At 44.8% G+C, this 19458-nt stretch overlaps 1 protein-coding gene across 1 annotated transcript in view; it reads left to right on the forward strand.

The window, feature by feature from the left end:
- The first annotated feature begins 5424 nt into the window (after positions 1-5424).
- bahcc1b (BAH domain and coiled-coil containing 1b) overlaps positions 5425-19458 on the forward strand; it is a 62590-nt gene continuing 48556 nt past the window's right edge. The window contains exons 1-2 of the mRNA XM_053413558.1: positions 5425-5791; positions 17198-17537. Of these exons, the coding sequence (XP_053269533.1) occupies positions 17366-17537 (172 nt within the window). The 5' untranslated portion in view covers positions 5425-5791; positions 17198-17365. The remainder of the gene's footprint in view (positions 5792-17197; positions 17538-19458) is intronic.

The following is a 19458-nucleotide window of genomic DNA, read 5'->3' on the forward strand; positions in this document are numbered from 1 at the left end:
AAGAGGGGCGTCAAAACGAAAAGCTTTTGGTGAAAAGGCCTGATGTCGGGGTTAGTGGGCTGTTCATAAAATCACGTAGTTTTTTGGGTTGGAATTTATACGTCATGACCTGTACGCTGTGCCAGCCCTCGTTTGAATGCCCTGGATCTTTTCCTGTTGCGTACGTCTGTGTGAAGCGCAAAGTTCATGTTGATCTCATGTCTGAAAATGGCCACTTTAACCACTTCAAAAATGTGTGTTTACACATTGCTGTGCTTCTTCCCTGAATAGTCAACATCCAGCTCTGGGCCTTGTTATGGTGATGCCCTTGATATTTTGGTCATGTTTGAGTTTACTAACTCCGTCTGCAGATCTGTAATACCAGTCAGCCCCGAGCGTCAAAAAGAGACATTCTGGGTCAGTCCAGGGGCCGGAAAGCAAAGAAGAAAAGAAAGACGGCACCAAAAAGCCAGAGTAAACCTGAGTTGGCCCTTTTGTTGCATGAACTGGTATGATCAGTGTTGAATTGACCTCTGACCTCCCAGCTGGGCCAAAAATCGGTTCCGACACACAAACCCCTTTTTCCTCTCCCGGGGCTGCAGCCACTGTGGCGATCACATGACTCTCTCTCTCTCTCTCCGGGCCCGGCCATGCCAGGCCGCGTGATGCTTCTGCAGATGTGGAGAGAGAGAAAAAAAAATTATAAAAGGAAGAAAAGAAGTTTTTAATGAAAGATTGGAAAGGGAACAAGGGCTAGGGGGTGACACGGAGAACAAGCGAACGCGTCAGCAGACAGCGAGGAGGGGAGTGGTGGTGGGGGGGTCCACAAAGCCAGCTTTGTTTCTGTTCTGGCTTCTGCATTAGCAGCTGCAATAAAAAAAAAGGCTCAGAGAGAAGAGGATGCGTGGAGGGGTGAATGGCCTGGCATGACGTTTAAGAGACGTCTCTGTTTGTCACTTTAGCACACTGCGTTTTAATGTGGCTTCATGGAATATGCATACTCGCCATAATTCATATGGAGAGATGAAAACCTACACGACACATCGGAGAGAAAGGCAGCACTGTGCGTCCAATGATGTCACGCTCTTTTATGACTGATGTGCATTACAATATGAGAGAGCAAAGATGAAAGAATTTAGTGCCTTGGCAAGAAGTCATATCCCAAGATGCTTTGCTCTCTTAGCTCAGCCCTTTGTGGCCGTCTCAGTTATGCAGCTATGCTCACCTGTGGGGTCACTGGGCCTCTATAAACCCGGAGGAGTGTGTGTATGTGTGTGTGTGTGTGTGTGTGTGTGTGTGTGGGTCTCTGTGCAGACGTGCGTATGTGTGTGTGTGTGTGTGTTTATGTGTGTGTGCAGTGCACTTGCCTCCGGGGGCCAACAGTCTCCGAAAATCAAATGACCATGTAAACTGCAGAGACCGGCACCAACTTTAGGTTCTGGTGGCACCTTGAAGTGTTTTCCATTTGCTAAAGAAGGAGCTGGCCTCAAATTGGAACCAGAGACAGGTTTAATGTCTAAATCTTAACCTATCGCAGCTGTGTCACTTACACACACACACAAATATATCAGGGGTTCACACACACACACACACACACACACACACGTGCAGCGAGCGAGCATTCTCCGAACACGGTTCAGAATGAGCAACTGTGCTACACCGCAGCAAATGAGAGGCATCACGTAAATCTCAAACATTTGTCCGCATTTATCAATACCGCCATATGTGAGCAGCATCAGCTTAAAGGCCTGTCGGAAACGTGCACGCCGAGTGTCGTAAAGGACAAGTATTGTCTTCTCTGCAGCTGCCGGGTTCGGTAGTGCACGTTACAGATGTTTCCTGCGTGAATGTGTTTACTGCATAATGACACACGGCGCGACAATTTTCGGTAAACAACCTAGAATATGACGCTATTTAAGGATCTGCGCAGCCCCAGAGCAAAGAATGTGTCCCAGATGTTTTAGAGCCACAAGACAACTTTGCTCCAACAGGTGCAACGTGTATAGGATCCACAGCGTGAGAAGGAGTCCGGGAGTGAGAACCGTGCAGACACCTCTGATAGCATCTCGGTGAGACGAGTTTACCCAGCACAGGCTGAGTGTGAAGCCGACAGGGGCCGGGACTGGTCCGGGGGTTTCGCTCTCAACTGGTCTTGTCTTGTTCGAGATCGTCCTGATGATTCGAGGCTGCAGGCGTTGAGGCAACAGAGCAGTCTGTAATTAGAGGTGTAATAGATGGAATTGAATTGGCATCGGTATTTATTAGATTGTCCGGGTCAGAGGCATTCACAACAGGAGAGTATTCCAAAAATGAAGGCGAGGGGTGGAGCCTGGATAGAGCATGCAGGAGGCAGGACATGGCGTGTTAAATCTGCAGCAAAAATCAAACGTACAGCACAACGACAATCATCGTCAAACCAAGTTGACATCTTCATCACAACTCCTATATGCATGACACCTCTTCTTCATAGTAAGATGTTTGCAATCTTTTCCTGTTGTGTCTTTAAAAGGTCATCAACACATCCAGTTGCTCTCTGCTGTTTTCTTACGTTGGCCCACTCATGATATTCGACCAGGGGGCTAACAGGAAAAGTTCCCGGAAGACGTCTGGAGCATCTGACTTGCAGCAGTTTATCATAGAGGGTAATAAACAGTTTTTATATAACAAATTTGATATATATTGCTAAACTATCAACTATAGCTTCAAAAGAGAACAAATTCCCAGCACAAAGTATTAGCAGAAAAGAGAATTGGGTCAAACTCAAAAATATTGGTAATGGTTGGGAGTTATTCAATAAAGATCAAAAACACTGGATTTTCCTCGAAGTGACCGAAATAGGATTTTCAAATAAAACAAAACATTTCTGTGTAACGCTCTGGAAAAAAAAATCTTCAAGCGTATGTGGAAGATTTTGAAATTTGAACATGTGGCAGTTCTAATGAGAATCTAAAATACCACTTAATGGGATAATTATAAGAATATATAGACCAAAAGCATGACCCACAATGCAACAGTAGGTCATCACAGAGACAAATAAAGGTCAGGTCCCTTGGTGGGTGGGGTCTGCTGAGACCCTCCCACTTCCCCTTCCCATAAATCCTTTCAAAGGCAAGGCCCAAACCTTAGTAGAAGGATTTATGTGTGTATTGTTACTTCTGTTCTTGGGAATAGTTTTTGGATGGGGACAACAATGGTTTGGGAAAAGTCACAGTTAGAGTTATTTAGCTTGAACTCTGGTCCGTTTGTTTAAGTGGGTTTGCCTGCTGAGGCCTGGTGGAGCATATTTCTTTCTGGCTAAATGGGAACATCTGATGACACGTTGAAGTTCTCATGTTTGAGCGCAGTTCATGGACCTTCCAAAATATGATGTACCCAAGGATGCCTGTGGGCCGCTGTGTGCTGTTGTGAGCTTATATTGTTCCGTCAGGGCTCTTGTGTTATTTGGGTGGTTTTTGCTCTGGCTCCGGCTGCCACATTAATAATTTACTTTTAGATTTATTGGAAAATCAAGTCTGGATGAGGAATCATGAATTAATAACGTCTTGATGTTTAAAATTAGAATTTGTTTGATGCGATATTTTTTTGTATGAAAATAAATTATTCGAGTGTTTCTTCTTGTGACTGAGTCACAACTTATTTAATTTTTTTGCCGTTAACATTGAATTGCATTTATTCGAAAATTGCTAATAGGGAAGTGTGTTTTTTTCCTAAATTCATGACCACAGCTTTTAAACTGCTCACAGAGTGAACCTCAGTAAGTGAACCCATGCAGACTAATTAGAGCAGTTATTCTAATATGGGCTGCATGTAGGGCGAGTTTGCAGCGAATTGAATTAAATTGAGGGAAACCTGTTCTTCATTTTTGCCAGACCCCCCTGGACCCGCCCCTCGGGGCGCCTGGAGGTCCTCCGCACCCCAATTTGAGGATCCCCCTCTTCCCCCCCTGAGCACGACCCCTCGGCTCTCTCGGCCGCGCGCTTCTGTCCCGGACGCGGCCACGCACGGGTTAAAGTGGTGACGTGGTGCTCCCGAAGCGGTGACCCGCGGGGGCAGCCAGCGGGGGCTGCAGGGGGAGAGGGAGAGAGATCCGAGGCTGGGGTCCTGTTTGGGAACAGAGACTCCAACGAGCACCGCAATTCTTCCTCTGCGTGTATCCAAGACGCTGCTCGTGTAGATTACGCGTCTTCCGCATTCATCTGCAACCTGCGGCTGCTTTGCGCACATAGGTATCAGTTTAAACGTATTTTTTTCCGCGTGGAAACAATTTTTTTTTTTTTACTGCAGGATTAGTTGCTTTGTTTCTTTAGTGCAGAGCGACACAGCGAAGCAGACCGTGCCTCCCTCTCTGTGGAGCGAGCACGGCACAAGAATTAACTTTTACGCAGAGACTTGTCTGGACCGTTTGGACTTGATCAAAGCCTCGCAAAAATGCCATGGACTCTTTAACGCATGTGCTAAATGTTTATAGTGTTGAAACAATTGAAGCCGTGTGCGCATGGCATTGGGCTGTGTGCGCGCTCCACGGGCCGGGGCCGCTCATCCCGGCCGGGAACAAAACGCCTCTGAAAGTCGGCACGACGGCTTCATGTAACAGGCGTTGTGTAGGTGGTGTTGAATTAAAAAAAAAAAAGGTGGGTAAGCTGTGACCTCCAGCCGGTAATTAGACCTATCGTTTGACAAACAAATAATCAGTGAGATTTCCAGAAGAGAGTTCTTTTAAAACTACTCCGTAAATAAAAGCGACCGCAGTGTGCTGTGGCCTGGCTTCCACTCCACCAGGACTGCAGGTTGGCGCACAGAGAGCGGGAGGATGGCCCCAAAAACCCGTGGTTAACTTTGATTAAATGGAGGACAAGTCTGTCTTTCTGCTGGATACCAGAAAGATGCATGTGCCGGGGGGAGGGAGATAGGCCTTCCGCCTCCTCCACATACTTCTTCTCCTCATCCACTTTGACGCACAGGTTCAGCACAATCACAAATGCAAACAAAACAATACTGGACAGAAAAGGATGTGTGTGTGCGCGTGCCTATCTATAGTTATGAGGGCCGATTTTGTTTCCATACCATCTTTGTGAGGACATTTTGACTGGTCCTCACAATTTCATGGGGCTGTTTGAGGGTTTAAAGGTTCGAATTAGGTTTGAGTTATGGTGGTTAGTTATAAGTTGTAAAGGGTTAAGGGCTAGGGAATGCATTATGTCAACGAGTGTCCTCACAACTATAGAGAGACGTGTGTGTGTGTATGGTTACTTGTAAGATATACAGTATCTTTGTTGGTGAGGATGGAAGTGGGTGTATTTCTGCACAAGCGTGCTGGATGATGTCCCTCTGCCCCCTCCCCTGAATAAAAAAAAAATGCGAGGAAGCTCCCTTCTAGTCTCTCCTAGACCAGACGAGGAGAGAGAGTGTGCATGCGAAGGAGTTTCTCCATCGATTCTCTGTTTTGGTTTTCAGCTCCATTGTGAGAGAGAGAGAGGGATAGAGAGAGAGAGAGAGAGGGTTGACGCGTCATCCAGACATAAATTTGCTATTATAAAGCCTCACGGAGACTCACGTCCACAGGATCCGGCGCTTGTGAGTCGGGAAAACCCCCTCGGTGGATAAATCCAGCAGAGAGCGACAGTAATGCGTACAAGAAGCGCGGCGCTATTTGGGTGCATGCATTTCTATGTGTGTTGGTCTGGATACGTCGTCTAGAAGAATCCGGAGTTGACAAGTTTAGGCAGAAAGAAGAAAGACTCGTTTTTGTTTCCTTTTCAATTTCACATCCTTAGATATTCTGATCCGCTGTATGGAGACGCTCGTTTTATAGGTAGGTCTTTTATTTTGTACGTTTAATTATTTCATATATGTGTCGATTTACTGTAATTTTTCAGGAGTTGTGACACTTGCTGTTTATACCATTAAGCTGTTTGGGGTTGTTGTGTGTTGTGGTTCCAGGGTCGAGTATGTGCCAAACACTGACAAAAGGAAAAACAATATTTATTTGGATGACTTTTGAAACACAGTGATTACGCGATTGAGGTGATTTTTGTTTCATTATGACTAAAGCTCCGGGGAAACTTCTTTGCGTAATCGTTATTCCAGGCCCCCGACAAACCTGACATCGTATTTAATCCCACTTGTTAAATACCTGACTGTGTGTGGATGGATGCGGGTTTTTATGAGTGGAAAAAAAAATCTTAATCCCTTTCTTGAACGTTGAATATGCAGTTGGGGCCTCTGTGGGGGCATGTGCCAATATAGTGGCACACACAAACACACACACACACACACACACACACACACTCACACAAGGTGTTTCAACCATGTGAAGTTGGCTGCTATTGTCAGGGTTACTCATATTATATGAGGTTGCACGGTCAAATTGTGTAAGGATACTGCGTTACTGTTCATTTAGTTGACTCGGTTTCTCCCACTCACGCACGCACGCACGTTCACAGACACACAAACACACTTTGGACGCCCTGTATGACTTAGTTTGGAAATAAAGACAAAGTTAAGCTCATCGATGGATCCATTCAGATATCAGAGTCTCTTCTAACATATCTCTATACAGCCTATGTGATTTATTACCTTACATTACTTTAACTGGGTAATATCCTGGTTCATTTATATAATTGCTGCCGCAGACTCGCAGTCACATATGTCTAATTTACGAATAATTGTGTTTCTTGTCCTGGAGTCACGTCGGATATAATGTTCACATCCGCACGAAGTTTATCACATTAGCACTTTAGCTGCGGAAAAGAAAACAAACTTCAGCTGCACAGTCCAGTGTGGGAAAGTCTCACATTTAATACCTGCTTCGTCCCATCACTCATACACACATTTTATTTAATTATTTATATTATTTAGTCTTTTTTTTTACACATAAGTACACAGTGTGTCCATTAGGTAAAACATTGTTAATTTTTATATAATAATATAACTGTACTGGGTATAAATCACAAAGTAATAAATGGTTATTTTCTGGATCACACAGTGGTTACTGGACGCATGTCTGGTTTAAAGTTTTTACGGGGTCGTGTAGTTACTTTTTCTCTTTACAAAGTTTAACTTTGTGTACAGCATGTTGTTCAGGTCCTATTGTTTCTGTTTGACTTGCACCGTCAAATTCAAAATCAACTTCTTACATAAGCTTTCTCCTGAGAGATGATCCAGGTCGCAGCAGTGTGATGTGATGAGGTGTTTTGGATCATCTTTAATCAGTAATACGGTCGAAATGTGACCAGTTTAGATGATAAACATCTGTTATAGGACACGAAGTTGAAAATGTTTTTGTGTTGTAAGATTTCAGAAATCCTGTTTCTCCTTCTGTCTCTTCTCGAGTAAGTACAGCACGTTACAGTTAAACCTCTGAGTCACGCAGAGAAACGTGTTGCAAAATCACCCCTGTGTTTTTGTTGAAAGAATCGATTGAATTACTTGAATATTTGAGTGATGAATTGCATGGGGTCACGTGACCTGTTGACCCCGTGCCCCACACTCGAGCAGTGTTGCACTATGTGGCACAAACATTTTTACGCATGATTTTTTTTGTACGCGCTGCGTTTAGAGATTTTTTCAATTTGACAATATTGTGTTTATACAGATTTTTTTGATCACAGTCATATGATCGTGCCTGTTCCTGCATTTCGCAATGAGGAGGAAATCTGGGGGAGACGATGAACGCGCAAGGAGCTGGTGTGTCACACTTCAAACACAAAATGTGTTTAATCCCATTACTACGTGCGTAGTATTAACATTTCGGTCGCTGTTAAGATTCAATTTTTCTCCTTTTTTTTGCACATGAAACCACTATGCACCCACACGCACACAGGATGGCACGCTATGGCTGTTTACGTTCAAATGGTAATGATAATTAAAGCCTCCACCTGCGTGTTTTGATGGCCCATAAATAGACGCTGGTTCTTTCATCTCAGCCATACAGGCCTGGTGGTGGTTACAGCCGGATATATGGCGGTGTGACAGGTACTAATTTGGTGCCCAAGCTATTCCCCCCGTCACCATCATCATCATCTTCTTCTTCTTCTACTGCACCATCATCCTCTTGATCTAAAGGTGTCAGTCTAATTGCGCCTTTAGTCTTACATGGCACAACAGTTTCCCTCCTTAATTTAGGCACTTTTAAAACGTTTTGATGGAGAACCACAACATTTCGCTGCTTTTTCTTTCCCACCCGACCCCCTTCACGTCTGTGAGTCATGAGCTCCTCTCCAGCCTATCTGTCAGGGTGATCAGAGATAGCAGCATCTGTCCAGCGCACACAGCGGAGAAAAGGTCATGTTGTTTTTGTGTCCAGTTGACTTCCGACTCCATCGTGTCTTCTTCTTACTCTACGCTGCTGCGGATGGCCACCAAAACAAACGGGTTTCAGAACAATGCAGCCACATCTCCGCAAAGCAACAGCCTTGTTTCTTATATCAGGGACATATTTCGAATGCACTTTTACGCACTAATGTGCATGGCTCCATTGTCCTATTGGGATTGCACCACCTTCACGCTACCGGGGCGTCTTCCCCGGTGGAGGCAACCTTGTGTGGAAATTCTCATCGGTAAAGAGCGATCAGAAATATTGCCAAGGATGTGACGGTTGCCCTGCATGGAGGGGCCTCCCGTGGAGACAGCTCTCCATTTGGACCTCATTTTGAAACCAGCCTCGCCAATGTGTTTCCCGTTGACTGCAAACGCTTTCTCTTTAATGTGGTCCTGTTTGGACGTTCAGATGTTTATTTAGTTAATAATGTCGAGAACGCATTGAATCTGACTCTAAACAGGCTTCATCCACTTTTTAAATGCGCGTAAAATAGCTTGTTCACCTTTCATTTTACGGAGACATAACTCTCCGTGAGGTAAAGTTGCAAGAGTTCACGTTCACAAAAGGCAACACTGAAATTACGCACGTCGGCTGAGCCAAAATGTGGTTTTGCGCAGCCATGTGGGTGGAAACAAAAGAGGCTAAATCTGAATTTAACACCATAAATGATGTTTTTATGATTTATTTATACATTTATTTCATTCGATTGTGACATACAGACCGCAGTGCGCAGTCGCCACACCTCCTCCAGAACTATAGGGAGGACCGTGCCTCGGCTGGCCGCGGGGCTGGACGGCAGGAGGAAAAAAAAGCTGCTGCTATGTGTGGCTCCCTCGCCGCGGAGGAAGGGGTCATGCACGCCGGGGTCTGTAGAGTGTGAGGAAGAGAAAAGATAGGGGGAAGAAGGAAGCAGCGAAGAAGGGAAGGTGGAAAGTGTCAGTCAGGAACGCTTCATTGCTCGAGGACAACTGCGCACAGGACCGGTCTGTTTCAAGAGCAATCAGTCAATCCGCATTAATTACCCCCACCCCACCCCCAACACACACACACACACACACACACAAACACACGCACACACAAACGCACACACTGCAGGCAAACACAGGGCACGCAAACACACTGCACTCACACTCACACGCACGCACACACACGCTCGTGCTGGCACACGGACCAGTAGAGGTTGGGGTGCCGTGTGTTTTTGCTTTCTCTCTCTCTCTCTATACACACGCACACTCACATTAGTCTATGCACGCACATGCACGCCCAACCCCCACCCTTTAAGTGAAAAAGAGCCAATAAAAATCAAGCCATAAAGGATTTTTCCTTGTCACTAAATAAATTAAATGCAGATTTCTGTTATAAGTGGCGGACCCCCTTTGTGAGCTGCGGAACAAGATTCTTTATTGTCCCCCTGTCATTAGTGCCGAGGACAACACTGCTGAGGGAGCGAGGATGGAGACCAAGTCCTATCAAAAATAAATACATATGGACAATGCATATTCTACTCAGGCAATGCGGCCGTCTGCATTGACATTTCCTGGCATTTGTCCTGGTCCTGATATGTCCTCAGCTGTTGGAATCAGAAAGTGACAACAAGCCTTATTACAAAGCACATGAAATCAAACCTATTTAAAAAGTTACCCATCTAATTGTCCTGCTACAGAGGCCGAGCAAATGGGTGTGAAGCCTGCTTGTATTTTGATGGACAGATTTACACAACTGCACCATACTTGGTCATTTGAATATACATTCTTATGCATTAGTGGTAATTCACACATATCTAGTGGTCGTAGAGAGTTTCAATTTCATATAATTTGGATTTCTTCCAGAAAATTGGGTGTGTGTAGCCTGTGTGTGTGTGTGTGTGCGTGCACGTGGGTATACTGCAGCCCATTGGAGAGCGCATGCAGGGCTGTGGAATGCAGGCTGCTGTGTAAATGGGAAAAGAGGGTAACGATTATCTAATTACAGACATGATAAATCTGCTCGCTTTGGCGTTATTTGATTTGAATTATGTATGTATCAATTAATTTCACTGTATATGGCTAAAAGTTTTGCTCGGTGCAGAAAATTAATATTAAGCCTTATATCAATCTATGACTGAAGAGCACCTCGGTTCTGCCTTGGTCCAGTTATGTTGTGTTTGGGGCTGGAGCAAAGCAATGGGAAGGAGTGAGTCTCTGTTATAACTTCAGTTCACACAGTCTGCATTTACTTTATGAGTTGCATGTGTATGGACAGGTTTAGTTAAAAAAGCACACGTAAATAACGTTTTATTCATTTTATATAGCCTATTTTCTTATTAAGTGGTCAAATATCTACATCTATATCTGTAAACTATATTTATATATATATATATAAATACGAGTGTATACATGTGTTTACATTTATATTTTTTTTGCAGCCTACTTTTTGTATTTTTGTTAAAAATATAAAGCATAATTCATTGTAAAATTATTTCAATATTTTAGAAAAATTTAGGCTTTGTAAATTTGACATGATCCGTGTTTATGTTACAATCTTGTACTGAAACGCTCGCCTCAAAAGTCCGTCCCTCTATTCCTCCCCTCAGAAACAATGAATGAGCTAATTCATGATTATAAGTGACCCACCGGTGAGGCTTCAGTGTGACAGAGGAAATGTTCACTTAATCCTCACTTACACTTGGCGATAAAATAAAAAAACTTTTAAGTCGACATTTCAGACGCAGGCGGAGCAGTGTGTGCTGAGTCCGGATCGTCTCTCGCTGTGGCCTTTTTAACAAACAGCAGAAACAATCCTCCATCCCTCAGTTGGTCAGCAGACCTGTGTGTGTGTCTCTCTCTCTCTCTCTCTCTCCTTTGTTGTAAAAACTTTTCTCGCTCCGTGAGTGTATGTGTGAGGAAGAGGAGCTCCCTGGCAGCAGCAGCAGCAGCAGCAGTTTCCCGGTTCTTGCGGCCGCTCTGTCCTCCATATTCCCCCCGAACACACCGTTGTTATTGCACCGTTCCGTGGACGGACCGTCTGGGTTCGATACCACGTGCAGTTTCCCCTCTCTTACCGTATTCCCTTTGATTGAGTCACTCTTGACTCTGCTGCGGCTCGGGGGGCCAGCGGGGCTCTCCGTGGGGGCCGCCTTGAAACCGGCCCTGCTTATCTGCTTTCATCGTGGAGCGCGGGGCCGCCTTGAAACCGCAGGGGCGGTAATTGCTTTTTTCAGGCAGCCCAGTGCGGACTGGCCAGCAGCCAATCAGAGCCTTGTTTACACTCGGTGATTGACAGCGCGCTGGCGAGGTGCCAGCCAATCGGGCGGCTCGCAGAGGCGTGGCCCCGAGGTTTTAACCCTTTGCCTCCGCGCGTAAACAAACGCGCACGTCAGCCTATAGCGGCTCATATATTTCGACATGGAAACACATGAGCCCGGATCCTTCCACTTTTAATTGGCGAAATTAGTGAACCGTGCGCAAGGCTCACCCCGAAGACAGCAACGCTTTCGAAATACGCACTGATTCAATTTGCCCGTGCGTGTGCGTGTGTGTGACACAGCCAGGTAAACAGACACAACAGCAGTGACACACAAAATACTTGAACGTGCAGTTAAGTTATACTATGCCGTTTAAATTTACGTGAAACCCTCCTAAACCTCGCCCCCTCCAAAAATGCACATAAAAATAAAGCACTTTATTCCGCTAACCCTTCCTCCACACGAGCCTGTCTGTGTTCATGTGTCATTTCGAACACTGGGGAACGACATATTCATTTAAAATGTATCGCACTGATGGGATGCATGTTGGTGTTCTGAGCATAAAAATATCGGAATATTATAAGAGCACCCAGCACCCCTTCACATACACACAGACACACACTTCCCTGCGTGTATATCCCTGTGCTACAAATAAAAAATTCTTGGGTGCCATATTCGAGTGGACACATTTTATCTATCAGATTTAACTTGTTGCCCATTTGGCCATAAACTCTTTATCTTGCACATTTTTTCGTTGTTGTTGTCAAATTGAAACCTGATTTAAATCCAACTCCTTTATTTTGGGTCCAGTGAACACATTTTCTCTATCAAACTAAACTGTTGAATATTATCCATGAGCGTTTGTTTGCTAAATTTAAATCTGATTTGTAAATTCCTCCTTTCAGTTCTGTTCCAGTGGATGCGTTTCCTCACTCAACCTGTTGCAACTTCTTATCCTGCGCATTTCTTTCGCTAAATGTCTTGCATTGCAAGCAAACTCTTCATGTCCAATAAATCAAGACACGGATCCCGCTAATAAGGATATATTTGCCTAAACTCATGCAGTCAGGCCGAATGGGGAAAAAAGCGGATTTCCCTAAAGGAGCATCAATAAAACTATCACATCACCGCTGTCACATGGCAAAAAAAATAACGATATACTCTCGGAGCATGGAGGATCACTCGGAATAGGCTGGATGCTGTGTGCTCTCCACCGGTGATCAGACCGCGCTGGCGGGCTCCTCTCCTCTCCGTCCCCGCACACCGAGCGGGAGCGGCGGCCTGAGCTGCGCCGCCTCGCGTCCTCGCATTCGCAGCCGTGCGCCTCGCTGTGCGCCGAGGGCTCGCAAATCAAACGCCCGCCGTTTGGCTCCGCGGCGCCGGCGCTGGCTCCCTCATTGGCTCCGGCCGCCTCAGCCAATGGCTGCACGCGTTCACCGTCTAGGGGGGGGGAGAGAGGAAGGGGGGGGGGGGGGGGAAGGGTGGAGGCGGCGGAGGGGGTGGGCGCCTCACGGGCACGCTTTCACATTGTCGTTCTCAAACCAATAGGCCTACGCGTTCGCCCCCCCTCCCCCCCACACACGCACGCACGCTCACACACTCTCTCTCTCCCTCTCTCTCTCGTACACACACACACCCCTTCATCCTCCTCCTCCTCCTCCTCCTCCTCCTCCTCCTCTCGGCGTGTCTGAGTCTCCGGCTGCATGAACGAGCCTCGATTCACTACAAGCCTGAACTTCTACGATGCGTCTCTCCCATACCTCAACTGACTGCACAGCACAGTCCACACAGCAGCAGCAGCAGCAGCAGCAGCAACAGCAGCATAGGATGTAATCAATCCCACATGTTCCTCCTCTGCGACTCGGGGATTTTCACTTTGACTGTTTTTTACTATACTTTCTTTTTCTTCTTCTTCCGTCATTACAATAGCCCCGCTCGCCATGCACAGGATATATATAACTTATAACCAGTAAGTACAGCAACTCATTTCTATAGCTTTATAAGCTTTATAATGAAGGTGCTGGATGTGGATGGGGTTTTCTAGATTTTTTAGTTCAAGGCGAACGCTGCGTGCATGGAGACTGTAGATGTAAAATTCTACTGTTTTATTTAAATGGATGGGATGCATGTATTTTTTTTTTTTTAAAGACTGCGCTGTTTTTTTTTGCACTGGAGGAGTGAATGTGGAGATAAAAGCTGATGCTTTGCTGCACCTCACAGAATAATGTTAACAAAACACTAAAGATCTACAGACATCCCCCGGCTAATTGTGATATTTGCGTAAAAGCTACACGGCGCCTTTACAGTATTTTGGACGTGTTTCATTAAACAGCAAGTTTCCTCTGGGCTCGGTATTCTTGACCTCTCTCTCTGTCTCCACAGCCCAAATTACTTGTGTGTTTCTTATTCATCCATGGCACTATTCACAGCCGCTCGCCTTTCAGCGCTTCCTCACTTTGATAGATTATAAATTGTAGATTATTTCTTTGTTAGTTTTTCCTCTGGTGCCTGTGTGTATGTGAGAGATAGTGTGTGTGTGTGTGTGTTAGTGTGTGTGTGTGTGTGTGTGCGTGTGTTTGATAGAGAGGGAGACAGAGAGGTTTATTGCAAACTGCAGCAGCCCACTCCCTGCCCCACCCCCCCAGCCCTCGGTGATCAGGCTGTGCAGACGCCGTGCTTGCCCTCGCCTCGGCCGGGCTTGTCTCTCCTGTTCAGCGGGCCTCTGGATGTAAGGATTTAATGCTGCGGTGAAGCTCGGCGACTTTACTTTTATTGCAAAATTGTTGTAAGCCAACGGCTAGCTGAAATGAACGTCCTCTATCTTCTATTCTATTTTTTAAAAAGCTCCACTTATTTCTGATTTTGTAGATTAAAAAATACGTAATTAAAAAAAAAAAAAAAAACATGGACAAAAACCTAATATGCTGGCTTTTGTGTTGACTTCGTGAAATGTCATTTCCCACAGTTGTGGCTACTTATTGTAGGGGGCTTTTTGGTCTGGTGATAGTTTGACCCTTTGCATGGCAGTGGTGCTGGAGGTGTGTGTGTGCGCGTCTGGGGAGGTGTGTGTGCTCGTGCGTACAGTATGTGTGTGTATGGGGGTTTTGAGGCAGTCTGCTGGCTGGAGTGGAAGGAAGTCTGAACCCCTTCCACACACACACGCACAGGCGCACACACAAACACACACGCACAAGCACACACACACACACACACACACACACACGCACACACACACACACACACACACACACACACACTACTACAGCACATCCAAATGATAATTTCCCCAAACTGACGCAGGATTCGCTCATGTCGTTGTGTTTGCTTGGCGTGCGATAACACTGGATTGAGATCCAGGTTGTTAAATGCAGTCTGAGTGGGTCTCTGTTGACGTGGAATGTAAACACGCAGGACGTGTGTTTACGGCCTAAAATTTTTAAAAACGTATAGACAAACGTCAGGCGAGAGTGGTGTGTGATTGATGTCCCGTAGAGACGGGCCATTGTTTCTCACAGCCTAGGGGACAGGAGAGGAGAGAGTCCATTTTGCCTTCCCCGTGCGCTCGTACAGTAGCCTGCCTTTCTCTCCTTGTGCTTGTTCCATCCTCACCGTCGACGAGATGTGATGGACAGTGTCAAATGGTAAATTATATGAACGCACTTGCATTTGTTGCAGAAAAATGTATCATGGGATGCAATTTGATTTGGGCTATTTTATGTTTGGGAGTGCTCTTACGCACAACACGCTCACGAACACTTTTGGAGCCTCTGCTACAGCTGCTAAACTTCAGAGAGGTGTTTTTTTCCCAAACACAATTCCTGAAAGTTGGAGTCCTTGGGCAGCGTGTGTGTGTGAGCCTGTGTGTTCGTATTTGTGCCTGTGTGTGTGTGTGTGTGTGTGTGTGTGTGTGTGTGTGTGTGTATGTGTGTGTGTGTGTCTGTGTACGTTAAAGGAGACTTGAATATCCCTGCTCATGCAGCCTATATATTCTTACGCACTTCAAAAGCCTCTGGTCCACCAGAGCATTTGATATTTTCTTTGTTCCTTTATCGTTGATTCCTGGGAGGTGCTATCAGCATCCACAGAGCGCTAGATGGACGTGCCATGCATTGAAAGGCCCGTGAGGAGATGGACTGCTGAGGTGTGTGTGTATGTGCGTGTTTGGTGAAGGCAGGCACCCAGCTCTCCCATATCTGCGCGTCACAGGGAGTCCTATTTAAGTAAATGACCTGGGCTATAAGGCACACATATAAAGTCGATGATTTCCTAGTCTATTTCACTGTTTATTGCCCCGCTCTCTCGCACATGGAGCATAAAGGTGATTTGATTTGTGTTTGTGATTACACTGAGCCTGTATTGTATATGTAGCGGGGATGCATGGCGTTTGCCATTGTCAGGAGGCGAGGGCCACTGCTGCTGACTCCGTATATGAGTTAATAGAAATGGCTGTATATATTTTTATTTATATTATCCCTGTTTTCGTTAATAAGCAACACTACAAATAAGATTTCTGTTCACAACGCTGCCACGTATAACAAGTCAAGCATTAAAGGCGAAACTATAGTAAATACACCAACAACAATAAGGTTTTGCAAAGTTTGATTAAATTGATAAAAGCTCTACGACACCATTGATTACGTACATCTGTCCAGTGTCAATGCAATTTTTTATTCTAGAAATGTACAATAGGCCACCGTCCATTGACAACAGCACAATGGTGAAACAATGGTTAACACATAAATGAAATCAGGTTAAAATTAGGTTTAAATGGTAAAAGCTCCACAACAAGCACCATCGATTCATTACGCACACATGTATCCTTTCAACGCATTTTTTAATTCTACAAATTCACAATAGCCAACCGTCCATTGGCGCAACCACATATTAACTGTAACCCATGTGCTCACATTTTATGACATCTGAATGAAGAAAGAAATCTAACTTAATTTGCATAAACAATAACCACTGACCGTGGCAGAAATGTGTGTGCGTCCTTCTGTTTTGGACACTATGTGGACGGAAGAAGTTTGGGAATGGATTTCTGTTATGGATAAAACCTGCTGTTACGCATTCTTGCCCAGTGCAGAATGGTTTCTTTATATTTTGGTGCGAGAGCCCCCCGAGCTCGGTCTTGTTTACGACTGGTCCTCGTTCAGTTCTGACTCGTCCTTCATCGAGAAGGGTTTGTTTTAACCACTGAGAACTCTTGCACCGTAGATGCACCATTTGTTTGTACCTGAGCCAAATCTCCCCTTTACTTTCCATTCTTTTCGCGGATAAAGAAGGCTCCCGCGTGCGTTATTTGCATCGTGTTTGGTCACAGGAGGAGGAGGAAGAGGAGGAGGAGGAGGGGGTAAAGACTCTTCTGTTGGTGCCAAATATGTAGTGTGGAGTAGATCCGAAAAAACTCACCTTTTTTTGTAATCTGCAACTCAGACTTTACACTCGTCTTCCTGCAGCTGGCACAACTCGTCATTAGATTTAACTTGACTGATGGAAACCAATCAGGGAGAATAGTGTGTGAATTTGGTCTTTTGTGACATTTAAAAAGCTTTTGGGGGGAAATGCTGCTTGTTTGTGTAAACATGACGCTTCAGCCTTTTCTCCTGCGCTACATCCCCGCTCGGCTCATTATTGTCAGCGCTTTGACGCGTCTCCTGCTCTCTCTTTTGTAGGACATGACGGGGACTCCGTTCCTGCTCTGCGAAGCCAAAACTCCGCTCAATGCGAGGGGAGCCCGAAGTTCATAAAAGGGATTATTTGCATCTGGGTGCCTGAGACCTTCGGTGCCTCCGGATTTTACTTTTTTTTTGGACTTGGGGATTTATCGGTTCTCGCCAGTGATGGAAAGCCGAGATTTCGCTCCTCCGCACCACCTCCTGACGGAGCGGAGCGCGCTGGTGCACAGCGCCGCGTCTCGGATGGCGCCGGGCGGCCACGGCTCCGTGCAGCACCCGGCTCACTTCCAGCCCGGGAAATACTACTCGTCCCACCTCTCCATGGCTCCGCACTCAGGTCAGTTTTCAATGCAGCCCTTTTTCTCGTGAATGAATGACAAGTGTGGGTTTATTCACAAAAGAATAATCAGTTACTGTCTTTTGTCTGAAGCATATGTTTTCCATATTGCAAACTTGGAGAAAGCTCTTCGGGACAAACTAGAATTTACTGTGGAAGGAAATTACGACTTTGTGGGCATTTGGAGATTAGCAATAAGGGGCAGGCATATTAAAGAGTTTTATGTTTTTACTTTATTTAATGAACTGTTTATGGCATATAGCTGCTTGCTGTGCGTATTACATGAGAATAAATATCATTTGTCAGTGTAGGGATTTCAGCCTTGAGTTAAAGCAAAAATAGGCCATGAAACATAGCGGGGAAACTTGGAAATTAGATTAACTATTAAATTTACGACAAAGCCTACCTTATTCCCCTTTTCCTTTTTGTTTCAGACTTTAAATCTCCCAACAATTAAAACACATATTCCAGGATTATTCTCCTTTATCACACGGGGCTTATTAAGCGTAATCTTGTCAAAGATTTATATGGTTTCATCAATTAGTAAAGTACTAATCATTGCCGTTTGATTTAATTAATTATAATTGGGTAATTCCACTACTTATATTTCCCATTAAACAATAAATTAAAGCTATTAGCTGAGTCCTTCCCTTATTTGCGCAGTTTCCTTGCAACGTTTCATGTTTGGTTCCAGCACAGACTCAGTGGTATGGTGGTGGTGCAGGCAATGGGGGCACACGCTGGTTTGTACCGGTCGCAAACTGGGGGTCGCAGCGGTGCAGGGGTTGGGTAAGGTGGCGGTGGGGGTCTCTGGCTAATAGAGGTGCGGGTAATACCAGAAAATCCGGTTTCTATATTGAGCGGGGACGTGACGGGGTGCGAATGGGTTGACAGTGCATGCATTAGATTTAACAAGTAGCTTTGGTATCCTGTCTCAATAGGAGAGGAGGGGGGATGGGAAGGTGTGTGTGTGTGTGTGTGTGCGTGTGGAGGGAGAGAGAAAGAAAGGCTCTGGTCGGATTCATACAGTGTCTAATAACAGGTACATGGACTAACTGGGATGAATGTGAACGTGCCCATTGAAAAACCTCATTAATTATCATTTGCAAATGCAGTGGGTTCTTTAAATAGACGCTGGAAATCGGGCACGTATGAACGAGTGTGTGTGTGTGTGTGTGAGAGAGGGAGAGAGGGAGAGGGAGAGAGATCGACGTATATATCCTCCCTCTGTCTCCACTCATTTGCATTTTCATTACTTTTAGACAACAGCAAAGCCAACGCACAAGTCCAGTGCAGAATATTACCTGTAGATATTATTATTATTATTTTATCAAATACACATGAGCCCAGTTCCCACATACATTTCTATTTCAACACTTTGACCTAGTCAGTTTTTTTCCCCAAAATTTAAAGTGAACCAGTTTGACATTCTATGTTCTTCAGGTTCTGGTCATGGACGAGGACACAAATTAAAAATAATTCCATTGATTTGTTTGAGAAGAGTTCATACACGCATCACAACAGTAGCCTGCACCTTTTTTTTACTATTACAAAACTCCCCATTAACAATAAGGGCAGTCTATGCATGTATACACTTAATTATTCTGTTGTTATTTTTTAGTATATGAAGGAGTTGATTCTACCGATATTACATTTATAATTTGGAAATTGTTGAAATGCATTGTAAACTACGACCAATTTAATCTTCCCTGTATCAAATATAGGTGTCGTTGTAAATGTAATGTTTACAAAATGTATAATACTATATATTATTCTGCAATACATATGTGTATTATGGTATGATGAATATTAAATAATTTACATAATTTTAGTTCTACCTTATACTCTATCAGAATATTATATACCATGATTCATACAGAATACTTTATCCTATATTTATAAAATATTTTCTATATTTCAA

This window comes from Pleuronectes platessa, chromosome 21, assembly GCF_947347685.1.
Source record: "Pleuronectes platessa chromosome 21, fPlePla1.1, whole genome shotgun sequence".
NCBI lineage: Eukaryota > Metazoa > Chordata > Actinopteri > Pleuronectiformes > Pleuronectidae > Pleuronectes > Pleuronectes platessa.